At 38.2% G+C, this 22,089-nt stretch overlaps 1 protein-coding gene across 2 annotated transcripts in view; it reads right to left on the bottom strand.

The window, feature by feature from the left end:
- SUCLG2 (succinate-CoA ligase GDP-forming subunit beta) overlaps positions 1-22,089 on the bottom strand; it is a 263,629-nt gene that overhangs the window by 13,139 nt on the left and 228,401 nt on the right. Inside the window, exons 10-11 of one of the 2 annotated variants that reach the window (XM_061128115.1) lie at positions 7,771-7,891; positions 597-619 (exon numbers count right to left, since the gene is read on the bottom strand). In XM_061128115.1, the coding sequence (XP_060984098.1) occupies positions 612-619; positions 7,771-7,891 (129 nt within the window). In that variant the 3' untranslated portion in view covers positions 597-611. Of the gene's footprint in view, positions 1-596; positions 620-7,770; positions 7,892-22,089 lie in introns of those variants that run through there. The other variant, XM_061128114.1, reaches the window with a different exon arrangement.

Below are 22,089 nucleotides of genomic sequence, written 5' to 3'. Positions count from 1 at the left end.
GGGAAGATGTACTCGGGGAGGCTGGGGTGCAGGTGAGGACCAGGTCTATCTCATCTTGCAGGGAGCAGGAACTGAGAAAGGAAGAGAAGAAGAAAACTTGGTAGAGAGCACAGTAGGAAAATGCAAAAAGGCAGACAGGCCAGCAGTGCTATCAAACACAAAGCCAGACACCAGTCCTGCTGGGCATCTGCACTTATTCTGCCCAGGATGGTGCCACCACGCAGCTGGGCATCCCTTAGTCTCTGCAGTCTGAGTATAAACAGCAAGCCTAGAGCACAAACCTTCTGAATGAAAACTTTTCCAAGCTAGTCACTCACAGTCAATCTGCCATAGCTGACTTTCTGATGGGAGTCACAAAGACAATCACACTCTCCTCTCCAGGTCTCATATCCTAGCATAAATGAAGCCCTGATGAATGGGCAGCTGCCAAGTAGATGGACAGAGCTGAAGGCTCGTGGCTGTCTCTTAATGCTTCAATGCTCAGGGTTTTTTTTCCCCTTAAGCAGACCAAAGCACTGCACAGCAATTTTCCTGTGTCCATGCTAAGAAGGACACATGATGTGCATACCTCTGGCTGTGGGTCCAATCTGTCAGTATTTCAGGAAGGCTTCTCAAGAAACTGTTAATCAGATAAACAGAAGACAAAGTTTCTGACTCAGGGATGTTTACATTCTCAGTAACTTTAGAAAGCTTAGGGAACATTAGTGAGATTGGAAGGATAAGGAGGGACACCACAAGGGATGCCTGTTTCTAAAGACATGTGGCAAAAGAAAAGTAAGATGTTTATGTTGCTGAAACAAAATTTTGGTATTGAGTAGAAAAATCAAATTGAGATTTGGCTATGAGAAACAGAATCCAATCTAAAGACTGTCTAGACTCATTATTACTTCCTTATGAACTTAACTTTGAATTATAATGAACACCTGAGAGAAAGGTAAATTCTTCTTCAGGCATACCTAAGACACAGAAGTTAGCTGCAGATTGAAGTGGGATAGTAAGAAAGAAAAATGAATTCTGAAAAAGAAAACTCCTCTGAAGGTTTTAGCAGATTCTGATCCAGCACCATAAAACTTCCCATGTGAAATCCAGAGCCTTGGCAAAAACACGTCTGCACGCTGAACACACCAAGTTGTCAATAAATGTCTGTACACTTCTCAGTAGGATCACAGGTTGGGCTAAACTAACCCAAATCTAAATCTAAGTAATTTCTGTGCCAAGTCTGTATACATTTCCTTCCTTTTGAAGGAAAAAATAAAACTAATTTCATTTGTTCTTCATTCATGTCAGGAACAAAGTGTCTATAAAAGCTAAACTCCCCACAAAAGTGTGCTTGTTCCATTTACCCGAGTGTCTTTTACATAAAAATAATCCTGTATCTCAGCTGGTAAAGTCTATTCTGATAAGGCAGGTAAATACATGTAACTATAAAGTCACCAAGTTTTCAGAGAATAATCCTTTCCTTATCCACTGGTAAAACAACCTGTAATTATTATACAGCTGAGAACAAAGATTTGTGCACAAAATCCCACTAAATAAAGCCTGATTTGATTGAATAAAACTTTTCACATCTGCACATTTCTAATACACCATGTGTGGCAACACAGTCTTTAAAATGTGGACCCACAAGCTGGTCAGACTTACGGCAAGGAACTTGGCTCGTCTGAATAGTCACATAACAGCCAAGAGAGGCCACCTTCTCTATTTATAGGAAATAAGATACTAAACTAGTAATGAATCACATTATCAGGCTTTTGAAATATCTCTAATCTGAATCATTAAAAACCTCACATTTGTTCAGACTCTACAGCTATGTGTCAAAGTATCTTAGAAAGCAGCTAATAAATATTAGCAACAATTTTTTATTATTGTAATTCAGACTCTGATAAGGTTTTTCTATCACACTTAACTTTCATGTGTCATCGCTTGGCTTTTCATAAGATGCTGGGATGGTGGACACCCATTTCTCATCTCACTTTTACTAACTAGGCAGACAATGGTGGGTGTTCTGAGAATGTGAACCAATTTTAGGACTAATACAAAAAACATTACTTTTGAAGTTTATCTCAGCTAAAACAAAGTATGGTGTCAAGTTAAACAGAAACTATCACTAGACTTCTTCAAAATGTTTTTGCTTCTTTGTACCACTTTGCCTTTCTCTGTTACCAGAGACAAAGAAGAGTTTGCTCTGTTTAGAAAAACAGAAGGATCCAATGATACTCTAAGGTTAGGTAATATATAACTGAATGCAGAGATTTGTGAGGTACAGAATTTACATTCTGACCAATAGGAAAGCAAATGAAAACATTTATACTGAGTCTAAGAGAAATTCCTGAGAGGGCCCTGTGGTTAGCAACTTCTTCCCCACTAAAAGTACTGAGAACAAGACTTTCTGTGACAAGGGATTTGGGGTTTTGACTGGTTTCTCATTTGAACAGAGCTGTGCTACTGAGGAATAATTCCCAATGCCCTGAGTCCTGAGTATGGTTTATCTTCAAAATGGAGGTGACTTGTCCATTTGTCTATCATACTTCGCCTTGGATCTTACCCCGTATTACATCTCTGGCACCACAAAGATTCCATCTGATATTACAGCTTCATCTCAAATAAAGGATGTTCAGTTCAGTTCAGTTGCTCAGTCGTGTCCAACTCTTTGTGACCCCATGGACTGCAGCATGCCAGGCCTCCCTGTCCATCAACAACTCCCAGAGTTTACTGAAACCCATGCCCATTGAGTCAGTGATGCCATCCAACCACCTCATCCTCTGCCATCCCCTTCTCCTCCCACCTTCAATCATTCTCAGCATCGGGGTCTTTTCAAATGAGTCAGTTCTTCACATCAGGAGGCCAAAGTATTAGAGTTTCAGCTTTAGCATCAGACCTTCCAATGAATATTCAGTAATGATTTCCTTTAGAATGGACTGGTTGGATCTCCTAGCTGTCTAAGGGACTCTCAAGAGTCTTCTCCAAGCATCAATTCTTTGACGTTCAGTTTTCTTTATAGTCCAACTCTCATAACCATACATGACTACTAGATAAACCATAGCTTTCACTAGATGGACCTTTGTTGGCAAAGTAATGTCTCTGCTTCTTAATATGCTGTCTAGGTTGGTCATAACTTTTCTTCCAAGGAGCAAGCGTCTTAATTTCTTGGCTGCAGTCACCATCTGCAGTAATTCTGGAGCCCCAAAAAATAAATTCTCTGTTTCCACTGTTTCCCCATCTATTTGCCATGAAGTGATAGGACCAGATGCCATGATCTTAGTTTTCTGAATGTTGAGTCTTAAGCCAGCTTTTTCACTCTCCTCTTTCAATTTCATTAAGAGGCTCTTTAGTTCTTCACTTTCTGTCATAAGGGTGGTGTCATCTGCATATCTGAGGTTATTGATATTTCTCCCGGCAATCCTGATTTCCAGCTTGTGCTTCCTCCAGCCCAGCATTTCTCATGATGTACTCTGCATGTAAGTTAAATAAGCAGGGTGACAATATACAGCCTTGACGTACTCCTTTTCTTATTTGGAACCAGTCTGTTGTTCCATGCCCACTTCTAAGTGTTGCTTCTTGACCTGCATACAGATTTCTCAGGAGGCAGGTCAGGTGGGCTAGTATTCCTATCTCTTCAGGAATTTTCCAGTTTGTTGTGATCCACACAAAGACTTTAGCATAGTCAATGAAGCAGGTTTTTTTTTTTTTAATTCTCTTGCTTTTTCTATGATCCAACAGATGTTGGCAATTTGATCTCTGGTTCCTCTGCCTTTTCTAAATCCAGGTTGAACATACTGTTCAACATACTGTTCATGGTTCACATACTGTTAAAGCCTGGATTAGAGAATTTTGAGCGTTACTTTGCTAGCATGTGAGAAGAGTGCAATTGTACAACAGCTTGAGCAAATAAATGATGACTACACCCTAATGTCATCCTCTCCCAGTCTTTCTATCTAGTTTCCACTTCTGACTTTCCCAAGTCCATTAACTGTGCCATTGTTCTTCTGGTCATAGATTTAAACCTTAGGGCCCCGCTTTCTCTCATCTCTTTTTCTAGCTCTGTTCCTATTCAATTTTACCTCTATCTGGCAAATTTGCCTGGGTTTTAGATTCTACCTAACACTGTAAATTCTGGCTACTAACTTAATTGTCCCACTCAGTTCTTTTCATTCATAACATGCTGCTACAAAGACACTGCCTTCTCCAGGAGAGCCTACTGATCTACTCGGGTTCTGGCTTTCAGTTTCTGCCTCTGTTATGATCCCAGTACCAACTCCCAAATATGTAACAGATCTGACAACTTGCTTCTGGTCCTTTACAAATTTCCTCCTCCTTCCTTCTTTTCAAAGATTCAAAGCTTAGTTATTTCCATGTTCAGCTTGGAAATCCTCCTTTTATAGCATGTCACTGCTAATTTATATCTGTAAATGTACTATAATTATAGTAGTCAATACTGAGTAAGTTTTTTTAAAAAAGGATATGCTGTATTCAATATTCTGTGATAAACCATAATGGAAAAGAATATGAAAAAGTACATATATATGGTAAAAATTAGCACAACATTCTAAATCAACTATACTTCAAAAAACAAAATACAAGGTATGAAAATGAATGTGGGATGAGCTACAATAAGCACAACTTAAAGAACACATGCTTTAGTTCCTTAGCATAAAGAGCACAAAGCCTGGTTTGTACCTGGTTGTCTCTATGGATAATATGATCGCCAAATTTCTGTATTTTTTTTATCAAATATCACAGCCAAGACAGCAAACTATGACAATGAAATGAGGGGACTGGCAGAAAACATCACCCTCCAAATTTGTAGGCTACATACATTTGGGGCCCAGTATCCACTTGAAGTTCATCTTCAGTTCCCCATGATATGGTGGACATTCTTAAGTGTTAGTCACTCAGTCGTGTCCAACTGTTTGTGACCCCATGTACTGTAGCCCACTCTTCAGGATCCTCTGTCCACGGGATTTTCCGGGCAAGAATACTGGAGTGGGTTGCCATTAGGTATGAACATTTCCAAAAGCCAGGCTGGTGATTTTGTGAGATGCCCCAAAAGCTACTGCTACTAATATAGAAGCAGATTTTCTTAGGGCAAACAATGGTTTACATTTTATATATATATATATTAGCTTGCACTGTTAATTTTACTTTTTACTTCCCCAGTTATCTAGTAACTGACATCACTTCTTATAGGTCTAAGCACACTCCTTAATGTCTAAAGCTCAATGGCTTACACATAGTACTTATAATATCACTTAAATAATTTAAAAAACCACAAGCATGTACCTTGGTAATGTTTTAATTTAAAAGATACAAATCTAAAAAAGAAAAAGAAAAAAATGCAAATCCAATAGTCTAATAGACTTAAGACATTTCAAACCCTGAATTGCTCATGGAGACCTGCTCCCCTTTAAGAACACATGAAGAGCTGACTTCTAGAATCTGATTATTTTGACCCTGGAAACAGTTTGAGATCAATATTTTAATTAGAGTTATAAATACACTGATGAACACACTAATTACCTGATGAATTTTCATTGCAGCCTTGCCAATCATTTCAATCATTATCCTTTCATTGAAATTATTTTTATTGGGATCAATTATGTCACATTTACATTTGTAAGAACTTTTAATTCAATTATATGTTTTAAGGCCCATATTAAACTTTGCCAACTGGAACCCCTGCTATTTTCATTTTTCCTTTGTGATCATTATTTCTGTCAAGTCCATATGGTGTACATCTAAGTCTGTGAGGTAGAGAATCTCAAGGAGGTAGAGGGTAAGAGAAGAAAGAGACACAAAGAAAGAAGCAAGCAGAGGAAAATGGACTGCAGCTGCTCTGGAGGTTAGACTTCAAAAGAATACAGTGCTACACAGTTAGTGTCAAAATATCCCTGGACTTTATCTTAAGAAGAAGAAGGTCTCTAAGGAATTATAGCACCAGCATGGTGAATGGACCAATTAAACTGCCCCCAAAATGATACTCCTGAAGTCTGCTTGATCATTGTAACGTGAATTTGTTGACGATGTGGATGGGACTTTTACATAGTTTTCACATCAAACTATCTGTTTCCGCTTCTCCATTACAGTGCTCCTCAAAGTGTAGTTTACAGACCCTGGGCAAGGTCCGTGATGTAAGAACTATTTTTAAAGTAGCAATAATAATAATAACACTTCTCTGTTGGCATCTGCCCTGATGAAGCAACTGTGGATAAAACTGCTGGCATGTTAGTAAGGATCAAGCAGCACTGATGTGTACTCGTATTCATTTTATTTTTCACCACCTCACATTCACAACGAAAAGTTTTCACTTTCAAGTAAGAATGTCCTTAATGAAAAAAAAAATAGCAATTTAATTAACTTTCAACCCTTGAGTACACATCTTTCTAATACTCTGTGTGATCTAATGGGCAGTATAAAAAAAGCACTCGGCTGTATACTGAACTATGATGAAAAAACATGTTATGACTGTTTGAGTAGCAAGCTAAAATCCCCACTCTTCCATGGAATACTATTTTTTTCTTGGAAGAACAAAGAACATACTACGCTTGTTCAGTCTTAGATATCTGGTAGACACTGGCCCCAAAATGGGTGAATTAAGACTGTTACTGCAAGGAAAACAGTTTGCCATCCTGTGGTAAACTGAGAAAAATACTGAGAAAAATTAGTATTTTCAAATGAAAATTAGAATTCTGGAACATTTGCATCCACCACCTTGACAACTTCTCAATACTTAGAAGCTTTTCTCATAATGGTGTGATATTAACAGATGTGAATTTTTTGATACTGTATGTTGAAATGTGCTAACCTTTGGAAGATCTGCACAATACAAAAATTTCCAAATGATCAATAAATCACACATGTGTAAAATCCACTTACTAAGACAGACCAATGGATTTTAATATAACAGAGTATAAAAAGTTCATTGAAATAGTTTCAGATTCTTCATTAAAACTAATCTTTAATAAGGAAATTATTACTTATAGGTTTTAGTGTAGTAACAAGGATTAATGTTCAGAATTATACAAAATCATTATTAAAAACTGCTTACTTTTCCAGATATATGACTCTATAAGGCCAGATTTTATTCATATACTTCTACCAAAACAACATATTGCAAAAGTTCTGATGTAGAAGCAATTATTAAACTAGATGTTAAAGGGATTTGTAAAACCATAAAGCAATGCTATTATTACTAAAATTTAAAAGTTATTCTTCATAACTATATACTATATATATTTACATATAAGATGTATAATATAAAAATTAAATTATTACTTAAAAATAAGTATTTAAAATTTTCCAAGTCATTATTTTTATTACCAAATTAATTTATTAATAAATTAAGTAAATTAATAAATATTGACAGATATAACCCAACATAAATAAGAGGTCTTTGGGTTTCTCAATTTTAATAAGTAAGGATGTCAGATGAAAAAGTTTGAGAACCTCTGCTGTCGCATGTTGAAAAATTCTTGGAGCAGCATTTCTTAGAGTGTTTTTCCCAGAACATCAAACTCATGATATGACTCATAGTAAAAGGGTTCCACTCTGGAATATGTTTGGAAAAGTTGGAGACTTATAACATATGTTATTCTTAGAGAGTTGCAAACCAGATTAGAAGTTCAGAGAGGTACAGCTGTACTGCATTTGTGACATCTTACGTAACCCAGTGTTTCTCTATGTTGTCTCAGGAAGTCTGTGAATGCAAAACATGCTGGTCACCTGATCTTGACGGAGGTGGTGCTGGCACCGTGGACATCTGTGGTAACTTACCTTCAAGCCGGACCACCAGTGGCACCTTGAGTTCCAGCTCCCGGCAGGCTTTGGTGATCCCGTTGGCAATGATGGCACAGTTGACAATTCCACCAAAAATATTGACTAGGATGGCTTCAACCTGAAATCAAAATGGGAAGGTGCTCATCAAAATGCTGACAGTCAACATTCCCTCAAGTAACTGGCTAAATAACAAAGATAATTAAAATAATGCTCTCTTTAAAAAAATAAAACAAAACACAATATAAAGACCAAGATGTTAAGAAAGTTAAAATTTAGTACTTAATTAATAAATATCACTAAATAACATTACCATATTAACCCAAATTATCTTATCAATCAGTTCTCCAAATTCAAAATGAATAAGCCACTTATTTCTTATATACTGTCTTCTGCTTTGTCTTATATTACTGTCTGGTACTGTTATTTTATAAGTAGTGTCATTTAAAATTTCATGTACTTACATCTTTTCTCTTTATGGTTTATACTTAATTTTTACCTGTCATGGTACCTCTTAAAATATTTCAAAACTAGTGACATTATTTGTTTTATGTTAATAGGTAAAAATTAAAATTTTTCTATGCCTCCTTAATACTTCTTTGATATGCCAGAGGTATATATTAATACTTAAAATTCACAGGTAGCTTAATAATCTTAGATAATGACCTTTTTAATTAAAAAAATACCCTCCCAATAAAGATACAAGTTTACACTACAAGTAAAGATATAGGAAAAGTCATGCTACTGACAAGAATTTTTCTGAAATGTAAATTTAAACCCATCATGTTAACCTGTTTGTACATATTCCATATTCAAAGGCACGTGGGCCCCAAAAAAAAAAAAAATTGTTCTTGCCCTGACTTGATAAATAGGTTTAAGAAAATCCTGCATAATTAACATGAAGAACGAGATAATGAAGAGAATTCATTACCTAGATTAATTGATAACACCCACAGATAATGGCTATTCATTAAGCTGGAGGCATCAAAATTCCAACAATGGAGTGACAATTAAATTCTGCCACACTAATTGCAAAGCATATATGTGTGTGCTGCATACCATTTTTAAATTCCATTTATTCCAATATGTTAAATTAACTACACAAAACATATGAGAAAAGAACACCTTACATTTGTTCAGCACTTAACTGCTTTAAAAGTGCCATTACATGAACTCTCATTTTTAATTTTGATACTCACAGTATGTACAGTAAGTACAGTGAGGATTAACCCTCTATACCAGATAAAGCCATTCAGAAAACCCACACAATGTGTCCCAATGTTACACAGCTAACAAGCAGCAGAGGTGAGGCTCCAAGTCAGCTTCTAGATGGCCTGCAGATACCCCATTCATGCCAGCTCCTAGAGCTAGAATCTTGGGTAAGGGACATACACTATCTTGAATACGGCTTTCTCACCTATGAAATGGGAATAATAGTACCTAGTCCATAAAGTTATTGAAAGGCCTAAATGAGATTAGACACATGACATGCTTATTACATGCCTATAAGGTACTTTATGGGACTTCCCTGGTGGCTCAGTGGTAAAACAATCCACCTGTGGTACTAGAAACACAGAAGACCCAGGTTCAGTCCCTGGGTCGGGAAGATCCCCTGGAGGAGGGCACGACAACCCACTCCACTATTATTGCCTGGAGAATTCCATGGACAGAGGAGCCTGGCAGGCTACAGTCTACAGGATCGCAATGAGTTGGACATGAAGCAACTGGGCATGCAAGGTACTTTATGGATATTTATACATGTGTTTACTGACGTAAGCAATGGTGAAAGTGGACAGGTTACCTAGACAGCATGTATAAGAAGGAAACCTTTCAGCAGACTGCAGCTATGTTGAATCTGAATGTAATAGAAAAATGAACTTATTAAAGTTCAGCAAAAAGGTAATGTTTTAAGAATAAAATAAATGAGCAATATTTTTCAAACCAATTAAGAGATTGGGGCTACTCCCAAAAAATAAATCTCCCATTACTATTCACAGCAGGCCGACTGGTAAGCAGAAGTTTGCTTTCTAATGATGGCTATTAAATGCTGTTAGTATTGAGGCTTGGTACAGCAGTGGTTTCCAAATAGCTGTGGGATGGAGAGAAGTTTGCCAGAACAATGGAAGAAAAATACACTTAAGAGCAATAATGACTCCACAGGGTCCAAGAGAGAAACTCAGGAACAGCTGAGGCTTACTCAGTTTCTGTAGAAGAACTAAGCTTTCTAGTAAAGTACACACTGGCCCATGTACATCTCTGCCATGATCCAACTCGTACATTCTTTAAGGATGAGTTCAGATGTCAACAAATTCTCAGTGAAGCTTTCCTGTGTCATCAAGTTACAGTGAATTATTCTATTTAATCCATCTAAAACCATAAAATCATTCTAGAGAGTAGTCACACCACATACCACAAACACATGTGAAGTCATTCACAGTGGCAGGAGTGGGAGACCAGAGGCAGGAAGATGCCTCTGGCCCTGTGATCCAGTTCAACTCAGTAGATGTATACCCTGGAGTCAGTATCAGATATGAGCTGTGATACTATCTGATACTGGTATTGCCTTATACAGTATAAGCACCTATGAATCTTTCACGTCAGTCTCTCACTGTGTTTAATCAGCATCTGACAAATAAAAACAGATACTCTTCATACAACAACTTGTACCTAAAAGTAAGTCAACCACTTCAACTGGTACTGAACGTTCAGAAAAGTCCTCTTTTCGAAAGATGAGGGAATAGGTGACTTTGTTAGGTGTGCTGAAAGAAGAACAGCTGTTCTCCAGTGTAGTGTATTTACTCCGCATCTCCATGCCCTAGGCACAACACTCAGGGCAGGCCGCCTCTGTACTCCTCTACAACAGGAGTTTTTTGTTTGTTTGTTTGTTTTAATAAGAAGCTAATGCAATCCATGACATAGTGCAATCACCTAATAAATAATAGTTTAAAGACTGGAATAAATTAATTTCTATAGACACTTAATGGTCATCTCCCTTATATTAGACACAACAGAGTTAAGTCCTTGGGATATGGAGATGAGTAAGGTGTCATCACTGTACTCAAAGAACAAAGACGAGTTTTAGAGTCAGACTAGTAACTGTCAACTGCAGTCCTGGCTCCATAACCTCATGGAGCTAAGACCAGGGCACCACAAGTGGTGCAGACTATTGTAGCAAGAGGGGCCTTTTGGAAGACGTGATGCTCCAGGTGACAAACAGAAAGAGAGAGCAGGAACTCAGGTAATAGAGGGCAGCCAGGATGAAGGCAGAGCTGTTACCCAAATTGGTTCACTCAGGACCTACAGGCTGAATGGGGAAATAACCTGAGAAAATGCAGGTGAGGTAAACTGGAAGTCACCAGCAGCCAAGGATGGGAACTTGGTTCTTTTGGCTTATTCCTTTCTTTCCCAGAGCTGGGTGAAGGCAAGCCTTGCAAGTCTCCCTTGGGGTGGAAAGGGGAGTGATGGGAAAGAGTGAGTACATGAGCAAATGTAAGATGAAAAATATAGAGCAACCATGTGAGAGCATGAGAGACACTAAGAAAGACCACCAGTGAGAGAGAGAGCATGACAGAATGTGTATGTGAAAGAGAAGGAGAGAAAGAGTGTGGGTGATACTAACAAAGCAGTTAAGATGTTTACAAGAAGAAAAGCAAGACACAGAACTGAACAGGCCACTTAGCTCAGGGACATGGGGTTGTTTGGGAAACATGGTGTACCACGGGCACCACGATGAAATCACCACAAGGGTGATGGAAAGACCCCACACCACCAGAGATGATGTGGTTATCTCCTCCTACAAACTAATTTTCTGTAGTCAAGCACTTTAATGGAAATCTGATTTAAGCTTTCACTTTGGGCTAATTTCTATAATTAACTACTATAATCTGCAATCTCAAACTGAGAATGAAATTAAGACAGTTTGAAAATGAAAGCCTTGTGACATCATCATCATTATTATTTGGCATTTATAAAGCATGTCAAATATGCAATGTGTGCCTCACGTGATCATTTATTATTATAACCCCTAGCTGCTGCTCCATGACAATACCAACACAAACTTTTAATAATCTTTTTTCTCCTCTGGCAAAGGGAATGTTTTTAAAAGTTGGCACTGGGCCTATTCACAAATTCGAAACTCTCCCAAAGATTCCTAAGTGCTTTCAGGAGTAGGCTTTTCTAAATTCTCGGGTGAGGATTACAAGGGTTGCTATTTACTGTTTCACAAAAGTAAAGATCATCTAGCGAGGAGGTTATGGTGTCAGATCCACTGCACAGGTCCCTGGACCACGGACAGCCACTGCCAAGGAGGGGTCTGTAGCAGCTGTTGGCTGCTCTGCAGGCGGCCGGGCAGTGCAACTGCAGGTTTTTCAAATGTTTGTGTGTGTTTGGCTTTGCAAAATACACTCCAGCTGCAGATTTTAATCCACAATCAAAGGTAAAGAATGAACTTCAAAAGAAGAAAAGCTACAGTTTGGTATTTAACACGTTCTTCTCAACCGGAAAACAAACAAAAATCACAACTAAAACCCTTTTGGGGGATGTAATCATTTTGAGAATTGAACACTGGGGCTTCGCTGGTGGCTCAGTGGTGAAGAACCCGCCTGCCAACATAGGATATGCAGGTTCAATCCCTGGGTCAGGAAGATCCCCTGGAGAAGGAAATGGCAACCCAGTGCAGTATTTTTGCCTGGGAAATCCCACAGACAGAGAAGCCTGATGGGCTACCATCCATGGGGTTGTGGAAGGGTGGGACACAACTTGGCGACTAAATAACAATGAACACTAGGGAACCTCAGTCAGATAAGTTCACACACACAGAAATTCTTTGACATAATTTTAGGTAAGTCCTATCCTTTAGAATTTGGCCTCAAAGGCAGATAACAGCAAAAGATATGTACAGTATATACAGATCAGTCCAGTTCAGTTGCTCAGTCTTGTCTGATTCTTTGTGATCCCATGCACTGCAGCACACCAGGCTTCCCTGTCCATCACCAAATCCCACAGCTTGCTCAAACTCATGTCCATCAAGTCGATGAGTCGGTGATGCCATCCAATTATCTCATCCTCTGTGGTCCCCTTCTCCTCCTGCCTTCAATCTTTCCCAGCATCAGGGTCTTTTCCAATGAGTCAGTTCTTTGCATCAGGTGGCCAAAGTACTGGAGTTTCAGCTTTAGCATCAGTCCTTCCAATGAATATTCAGGCCTGATTCCTTTAGGATTGACTGTTTGACAGCATAGTGTAAATTTCAGAGAAATTGTGAACTCTTTGCAACTATTTATAAAATTTTGTTAGAATGTACACTTTCCCCAGGAAAGTGTTCAAAATCTTTAAGAATCAAAATATTAATAATCATCTCAAATACAGCAATAGCTAGCGTTTACTAAGTATTTAAGGGCTTCCTTGGTGGCTCAGTGCAAAGAATCCAGCTGCCAATGCAGGAGATGCAGGTTTGATCCTTGGCTTGGGAAGATCCCCTGGAGAAGGAAATGTCAACCTACTCCAGTATTCTTGCCTGGGAAATCCCATGCACAGTGGAGTATGGTGGGCTATAGTCCATGGGGTCTTGAAAGACTCAGACATGATTTAGCAACCAAAACAGCAATTAGGCATTTAGCAGGTCACAGTAGGCAGTATTCTATTTTACATATATTAACACACTAAACACATAAGTAGTATACGAGATGGATACAGTTTTTATCCTCATTCTACAGATAAAAAAACTGAGAGTACCAAAGTTCTGGAGAATCACTGGAGCTGCACCTTTACTGTCAAATGTCTTTTGGAGCCAGTAAACCTACTGAAGTCCCACAATATATACTATGGTTAGTATTGTCTCATTCATTATCAGATCTGATTCTGCCATAAACATATGAGGTAAATATTATCTATCACATTTTACATATGAGAAAAGTGAGGCTCAGAGAGATAAAGTGACTTGTACCAAATTATGCACCCACTATGTTATCAGAATCAAAACTTCAGTTGTTTTTTCTTTAAGATTATCCTGGCTCCTTTTAATGAAAGGTAAGTATTCACAGACTGCTGAATGAAAAGTATATTCTTGAGAGTCTGTTCTGTGCTAGGCACTCTTTTAACCATAAAGTGTGGTCGGCAGCTAGTTCAACAAGAAATATTTTTATACAACAGACCAGAAATATTCTACATGTATATATTAAATTATAAATGCTGATTATCAGTCATGAAGGCGAGGCAGACTGGGTACTCTGAGATCACAGGACAGGTTCCTGTTACACTGCATGCTGAGGGAGGGCCTCATGCAGGCAGTGAGATTTAGCACAGTATCTGAAGGACACTCTAGAAGAGGCCAGGTAGATTACGAGAGTAATGAGGAGTAAGTACTTCAAGACCAGAGAACACTATGGGCAAAGGTCAAGGGGGCAGGACAGAACTTGATGCCTTTGAAAAACTGAACAGAACCTGGAGGAGTATCAGGAGGCTGGGACTTCCAATGTGAACTGCTGGGAAACGAGATGGACTACAGCAGCAGGAACCAAATCAGAGTCTTACAGAGCAAATATCATGAGTTTTGAAAAGCCTTCCATCTCCATATATCTATGCAGACTTCAGGGAGGTTGGGAAGGGAACTATCATTATTCAGCATCCACAGTGCACTCACATTAAGTTTATAAGATGGGTTTAGAACCTCTATTTCATGGATAGACTGAGGTTATGAGTTTAGGGTCTCTTAGCTACTAAGAAGTCACAGTATCAATGAGGCTCTTTCTCACCACATCACATGCAGAGCTGTCTGCAACAGCTGGGTGATCTTGGCGGCACTGCTGACATACACCAGGGGTTAGCACGCCTGTTCTCGTAAGGACTAGTAAGGTGTGTGTGCTCAGCTGTGTCTGACTCTGTGCGACCCCATGGACTACAGCCCACCAAGCTCCTCTGTCCATGGGATTTCCAGGAAAGAATACTGGAGTGGGCTGCCATTTTGTTATCCAGGGGATCTTCCCAAGTCAGGGATCAAACCTGTCTCCGGCACTGGCAGGTGGATTCTTTACATACACTATGGACGCCTGGGATAAGGGCTGCTGCTGCTGCTAAGTCACTTCAGTCGTCTCCTACTCTGTGCGACCCCACAGATGGCAGCCCACCATCCCTGGGGTTCTCCAGGCAAGAACACTGGAGTGGGTTGCCGCTGCCTTCTCCAGGATAAGGGCTAGTTAGTAAATATTTGAGGGCCAGGCTCTGTCTCAGTTACTCAAGCCTGCTGTTGAAGCACTGAAGCAGTCCTAGACAATATGTAAATAAATAAGCTACTATGTTTCCATAAAACTTAATTCACAAAAAACAAATCTGGGAGGCCAGATTTGGCCCATGGCTCATAGCTTGCCACCCCTTGAAACAGACACAATTTGATTGATGGTTATTCTCAGATTCACTGCAACCACCTCTCCTTTTTTTTTTTAATCATATTGTATTTCTCTGAGAGTGACTTTTCAGAGTTTAACATCTCTTCCTTTGTTGGACCATTTTCTTGTTCTCATCAACAGCATTAATGCACCTAGGCTGTAGCAATGGATAATTAAATAAATGTATCCACTCCAACATCAGTATCAGTCATCTGAAACAAACTTCTACCTTTAACAAGTTCATAAAATGAACTGAATGCCTTTGTTCTTTTTCTCTTCCTGACACTGGCTGGAAGCAACAAACAGAAAGACTTCAGCAATAAGCCATCCATTTCGCAACGATTACTGCAGACAGTTAAATACTATACTGCATTCAGAACACACTGCAGTGTATACATTAAGCATAGTGAGCACCACCGCTGGGTACCGTCTGCTCCTTCCAGTTCACACGGCTAACTCAGTCCCAGGGCAGTAAGCACTGCTGATAAAAATCAAGCAAGCGTGTTTACATTAGAGAAGATAAGGACTTTCTTTTAATCAAAACTTATTTTAATTCTGAATGTTGTTGCTCTTGTTTAAGCATCTGTTTTTCTCGAACTGTTTTTCTCTCTTTTCCTTGTTGTTTTTATTTTCCTGCTGAATTCTAATCATGTCTTCTAATCCATTGGCAGCCAAAGAAGGAAAATAAATGATGAAGGAAATTAGATGCAGCTTGGATAATTGATGTTTGTATGCCTGGCTTTAATAAAAACACTCTGCTAAATTAGAGAGGAGTCTAAATGGATTCAGTCAATAGGGAAGTGATTCAGGTGAGGCATTCAATCCTGGGATTTGTTGTAATCTTACAAATAAGCCAACAGATCAGTTCAATTGGGACCAGATCTGCCTTTTGCTCAAATCTGAGTGAGCTTCCACAGCTTGCTGTTTTACTTTTGATTTGTTCCTTAAGTTTGATATTATTTTCTCTTGTACAAAATCAAGCTCCAGGATCCTTGGGTTAAAGTAAATAATGTCCAAACTTATACATGACATGAGAACAACAGTATTTCTTGTTGTTCTCTGCCCTTTTAGTTTCTTCTAAAAGAAAAATACTATGAGTGAGTAAACAACCGGCCTGAAGAGCTCAGAATTTAAAGTAAACATTTTAATCCCAAACAACATTTCAGCATTTTTAAGTGATCAAGATAAATATCTGACCATTCTCCCCTCCAATTTTGGAGTATCCATCCGTTATCCCAAAACTGATAGCATGGAAATGACATCTGATAGAGGAGTAATGCTTGGTTGGAAAGTGAAGTTTCCCTTAAGCTTAACCTCTAAGATCACCCAGGATGAAAGAAGGAAAATGTGTCTAAATCATCCTGTTCCATTTACTTACTCCTGAATTCTTCACCACACGTGTATCTTGTGAGCTGCTCCTCACTAGGATAAGTAAAATGGTATGGAGGCTCAGCATTTATTGCATGTTAATTTTCCCAGGTACTAAAAGAGATGCACTACAACCTTCCCTGGCATGTAAGTTGAGACTCAAGGAGCTTAAATAAGTTGTCCAAGGGCACATGGCATTTAAGCATTGCAGTAAGGATTTGGACCAAGTCAGTCTTACTTCAAAGTCCATGGTGTTTCCACTCCTTTCAACAGTCTTTCTATAACCAGTCACTTTCATGATTAATCAAGAATCCCAGTTCTATTTTTATCTTATTTCCAAGTTTCAAGGACAGTCTTGAGTTCTAAATTCTGATGGCCAACTATTCCTTGCTTTCAAATCTCACTTAATCTCAATTAAAACGGATCAGAGTAAGATATCTTTTATAGTTTCACGGACCAGAGGTTTTGGTTCTTCACAACCCAACATGTTCCCTGCTTACTGATAAAAGAGTTGTCCAGAGTTTGTGGTTTGCAATCCCTACTTAGGACTGCAGAGGGGTCATAATGTTTTGGAATGAGTTCAAAACCCACAGTCCCTCCTGAACTGGGGTAGATATCCCTATAAGACTCCTCTCTGTACACTGGTAAGCCATCCTTTTCCCCTTTCTGATGCACTGAAATGTATCCCTTTGCTAATAGTATTATTTCTATTTTTATGACCAAGAATATTCTGAGAGACACATGCCATTAGAGACATCACTGTGGACACAGATTTTAAGTGGTAACTACATTTTATCAGTAAGCAGGGAACATGTTGGGTTGTGAAGAACCAAAACCTCTGGTCCGTGAAACTATAAAAGATATCTTACTCTGATCCGTTTTAATTGAGATTAAGTGAGATTTGAAAGCAAGGAATAGTTGGCCATCAGAATTTAGAACTCAAGACTGTCCTTGAAACTTGGAAATAAGATAAAAATAGAACTGGGATTCTTGATTAATCATGAAAGTGACTGGTTATAGAAAGACTGTTGAAAGGGACTATTCATTTGAGGGACTATTCAAAGTGCTGCATTGAGACTAATGATGGAGCCACGTCCTGGTTTAGAGAGATCTGTGACCTATTCAGAGAGATTTCTGCTATGGCAGTGGGGGAAAGAGGCACAATAAGTGTGTTAGAGATATGTCTCCCTAACTTCACAGTTAGTTACCTAATGCATATTTTGATAATTAGCACTTAAAGATTTAGTCTGTCAAAATGTTCTCTTTTAATGGCTTTTAATCAATACAAAGAAAATAATCAGACAATCAGAAAATCCAATTCAGATTCAGATTCAAATCAATTCACTCACAATCTCATTAACTGTGCATGTTTAGATACATTAATTAAAAAAAAATTTGAATATGGACTTCCAGCACTAGAGAGGACCAAGGCACCTTCCATTATGAATACTGGTTTAACAAGTTAAAAGATACTCTGCATACTGAGCCTATATAAACTATAAAGCCATTCTTGCTCCCAGGGCAAGTACCTTAAGTCAAAGCGCTCTAGTGTGGTCTATAAAACATTAGGCTTATGTAATGCTTCATGAAAAAACAATGATCTGGTCAAATACTATGGATTCACTCTTACGAAAGCTTTAGCAGAGAATGTGTGTTCTAACTTAGAATACCCAACTTCAGTCATTTATTGCGCAAGTGTCACAGGGTTGAAAATTTGATCCCCAGAAAACTGTCAAGGAAAGTATTCAGGAGCTGGTATATTGGGGTGTTAGGTGGCATAGGAATTTAGGGTCCTTCTCCCCAAAGATGCTAATTATTGTACTATTTAGATCATATTTGCATTAATCTGCAAAACTGGAAGGTTTTTATAATTAAGAACAGCAACCATGATTACTTTGGCCAGTCCAAGGGTGGGACACAAATGCTTTCCCAGTTGCCAGTAAACATAGTGGTGGTAGTGAAGTCAACTATTAACAGGATTTTCAGGAGAAGGAAAAATCTAAAGATGGAAATACTGGTTGTCATATAAGCAGGCACAGGAGACAAGTTAAAAGGACCAAAGAACACAGAGATTCGAGGGAATAGCACAGTCAGACATTTTTTATCTTTTTACAGAGACATTTTACAAATCCTTTTGAACTGAGAATCAGAACCATCACCAGGATAACAAAAACCACTTGAACATTTAGAATGGCAAATGTAAGGTTCTTTTTCAGAGTCCTGCATTTAAAATAGCTCTTGAAAAAACTACTATGATGTGTAATTTGGCAACAGAGCCATTTGAAACTAAAAGGAAAAAAAAAAAAAAAACAGAGCAAGGAGATTTTGGTCCTATGATTTTACCAATGAACCTTCAAAAGACTTAAGGGAAGAGAGTGAGTGAGCTCACTTAAGAAGTACGCTATTAAAATGGACTGTTAAGAAATATTTTGGTTACAAAACTGCCTTCCCAGCTTAACAGATAATTGCTTTCGAGGCAGGATGCTCACTGCTCATAATGCAATACCTATTTTTTATTTGTAATGGAAGCTATATTGATGCAGATTAAGAATAGTTATTGGCACATTCTTTCTGAGCAGTATTTTGCCAATCATCTCAAACTTATGTCATATTGATAAATGTGAATATGTATACTCCATCATCATTAGTTGGAGAGTTAATATAGAGAACACCCATAAAATTGGCAACTTGGTGAAGGACTCATTTATTAATCTATAAACAGGATGTCTCTCCATCTACTGTTGAACATAATCATCTCCACAGGGTAACTATTCCTACAGAAAAGGGAAAAAAATGCTTCTATGGGTGATTTCTTTGCTTTTATTCATGACTGACATAATTAAAGAAAAAAAAGTTAGCTATGCAGACAGAGCCAAAACTTAGGACCACACAGATTCGCACTTCACACCACAGAGAAATGAAGATAAATTTAGTTAATAGCAAAACCCACTGTTTCTGTAAATAACAAGTCTATGTAAGATGAAGGTGGCATATAATGATTCTGTGATGCCTCATACATCTGTTCAAACCTACTTGATCATTTAGTTTTCTGGAAAAACAAAGAGCTGACAAACATTCTTATCAAAAACCCTTAATGGAAAAATAGGTGACTAGGAAAAGTAGTAAGGTAAGTTTCCAGTTAAAATCTCAATAAGTGACCAGCTGTTTATTATACACTAAAATTCATGTTTAAATTGTTTTAAATAATATAATTTTAAAAACATATACATGTTTCTTTTTATAACAGATCTCATCAGTATATTTGTGAAAATCAGTTTACTGCCAAGTTTCTTTGTAAGAACAAGTTTCCAATTCATTTCCTAAAATCCTACCCTTTATCCATCCAGTAAAATGGCCTCCAACACCAAATCTTACACTCAGAATCTTAATCTCCAAAACTGTCACTGAAGATAATATACTTTGGCATCAAAAACTTTAATTTCAGGTCAATCAATTTGGGCAAAACATATAAGTCAACAAAAACTCCAAAAAAGGTACCAATTAAAACATCTGTAATTATTAAAAATCAATATCCCATTTGAAATAGGGCTCTTCTGAAATGTCTGGGTAGGACGGGTGCCTAGTAATACTTAAACTCAGGAAAAGAGGAAAATCTACTGTCATCAAAAATTATGCTCTGCTGTAGACCATATTTTAAAATTGCTGATTTCACTGTCTGACCTCACTGTAATCTGTTGTGTGGAAGCCTGATTTGTTTATTTAGCTGTTCAGCAAATGTCAGAATACCATGTCCGGAGCAAATTAGACACTACACTGGCAAAGCACTCCCCACAGCCTGAAAAGAAAGAAATTTAACCAAACTCTTTGCATCTCAATGTCTAAATCACTGATTTGCCACACCCTCTGCCATCTCTGGTTAACCTTTTGTAGACCTCAGTGAATTTCTCCAGTTGTTGACAAAAGGATTCAGAATATTCTACCTGAAGCACATACTCAACAGTCAAAGGACATCCCTTGGGATGTATCCAGGCTGTAAATCTGCACTCCCACCCTGCTCCTCTGGGTCCTAGAAGTTTGACTCCAGGGGCTAAATCAATGGACTCCTTTCTCTGTTGGCACTGGGAAGTCTTGGCAGGAGGAGAGGGTAATCGAAGTGTTTCTACTCATTCAGGCCCCTCCCAGAGAGGCTGTCTTGAGTGGCTGGGTCCCTCCACAAAAGGTCTCTGATCATGTCAAGAAAGTCTTCATCTCAGACTTGCCCCAGGTTTTCATACTCTCTCTTATGGTTTTCGTACCCTCTATCCACACTCTTTCTCAATGTCTCTGTAAATAAACTGTGAGTCATTAATTCCTAGCAAGACTTATAAGAACATCTTATTTTGACCAACTCAGTTTGAATTTGAGAAAATCCTTTTGAGGCTGAAACTTCCAAAACTGGAAGCTTAATTTTTGTATAGTTTTCCTCTATAACATCTTCTATGGACATGACTTAAACAATTAAATAATAGAAAAATATCTGAACACTCTCAGTTTAAGCCATTTAATGAATATTTTCAAACGTTTTCTCTTGCTCTTCCTGGGAGATGGCTAATACCTAAAAATCTGAGATTACTGCTCATTAACTGTCTGAATCTACACTCAAGGTAAAGGCAGGAAAAGGAAAACAAGCCAAAAGCTTTGTTATTTTGGGTCCCGTCCATTATAAATGACAAATGATAGCCTGCAGGTGAAAACGAACTTCTCAGCACTGAAATGGCTTCATCTGGTTTATTAGCTGCAAATAAAAACTAAGGAAGACACGTCTAGAAGGTGACTTGCAATTCTTATTTTCAGCATAATGAAAGATAGGTTCAGTAAGTCTGAATCCCCATGCAGCCTCCCAGTCTGTCTAAAGGAACACAAGTGGCAGGGAGACAAACCAGAAAAGATGGTTAAAAAGTAAAAATGTAGGTCTGCAGCCTTAGCCAAAAGATAATGTTTAACTTCCACGAAACTCCAATGACCCAGTTGCAAGTAGTGGCTTCACATTTATCCCAAAAGTTACTTTATTCTTTTTTTATCAAGTAAATATACTGTGCCATTGAGCAATTAATAGTCTACAATAAAATGCACCCCAAGGGAGTAGGTATAGGATAGCTTTACAAAAAAGAAAAAATATATAGGGAAGGAACAGTAGTTCTCAAATCACACAAGATCCATGTAGCTTTTTAGGAAGTGAACAGCACCTGGAAAGGCCAGACATGCATGCTTATTACCCAAATCCACACAATTTAGATAAGCATTTGCTTTCCTGATAGTGCTTGCTTTTCTCTACCGTAAACCTGTAACTACTCTCTATTCTATGAAACATCTGAACAGAAGTCCCTTTGTTTGTGAAAGCCCACCTCACTCATCTCACACAGTCCCTCGGCACATTTATTTCTTGAAGTGTTATTTTCCTGTGTGCTAGATCCAAAGGGTAGTCTTAAATCTGGTTAACAACTATTAACGCTGTATCCAAGTGGAAGCAGCTCCTTGGATAGGCAGATACACTTTTTTTTAATGCCTTGAAGTACCTCTTTTAAAATTTCTTTTTATTTTTAAGATTACCTTGAAACAAAAAAATCACATC

The sequence above is a fragment of the Dama dama genome, chromosome 24, assembly GCF_033118175.1.
Source record: "Dama dama isolate Ldn47 chromosome 24, ASM3311817v1, whole genome shotgun sequence".
NCBI lineage: Eukaryota > Metazoa > Chordata > Mammalia > Artiodactyla > Cervidae > Dama > Dama dama.
The sequence above is the reverse complement of the archived record's forward strand: the minus strand, read 5'-3'. Positions and strand labels throughout refer to the sequence as shown.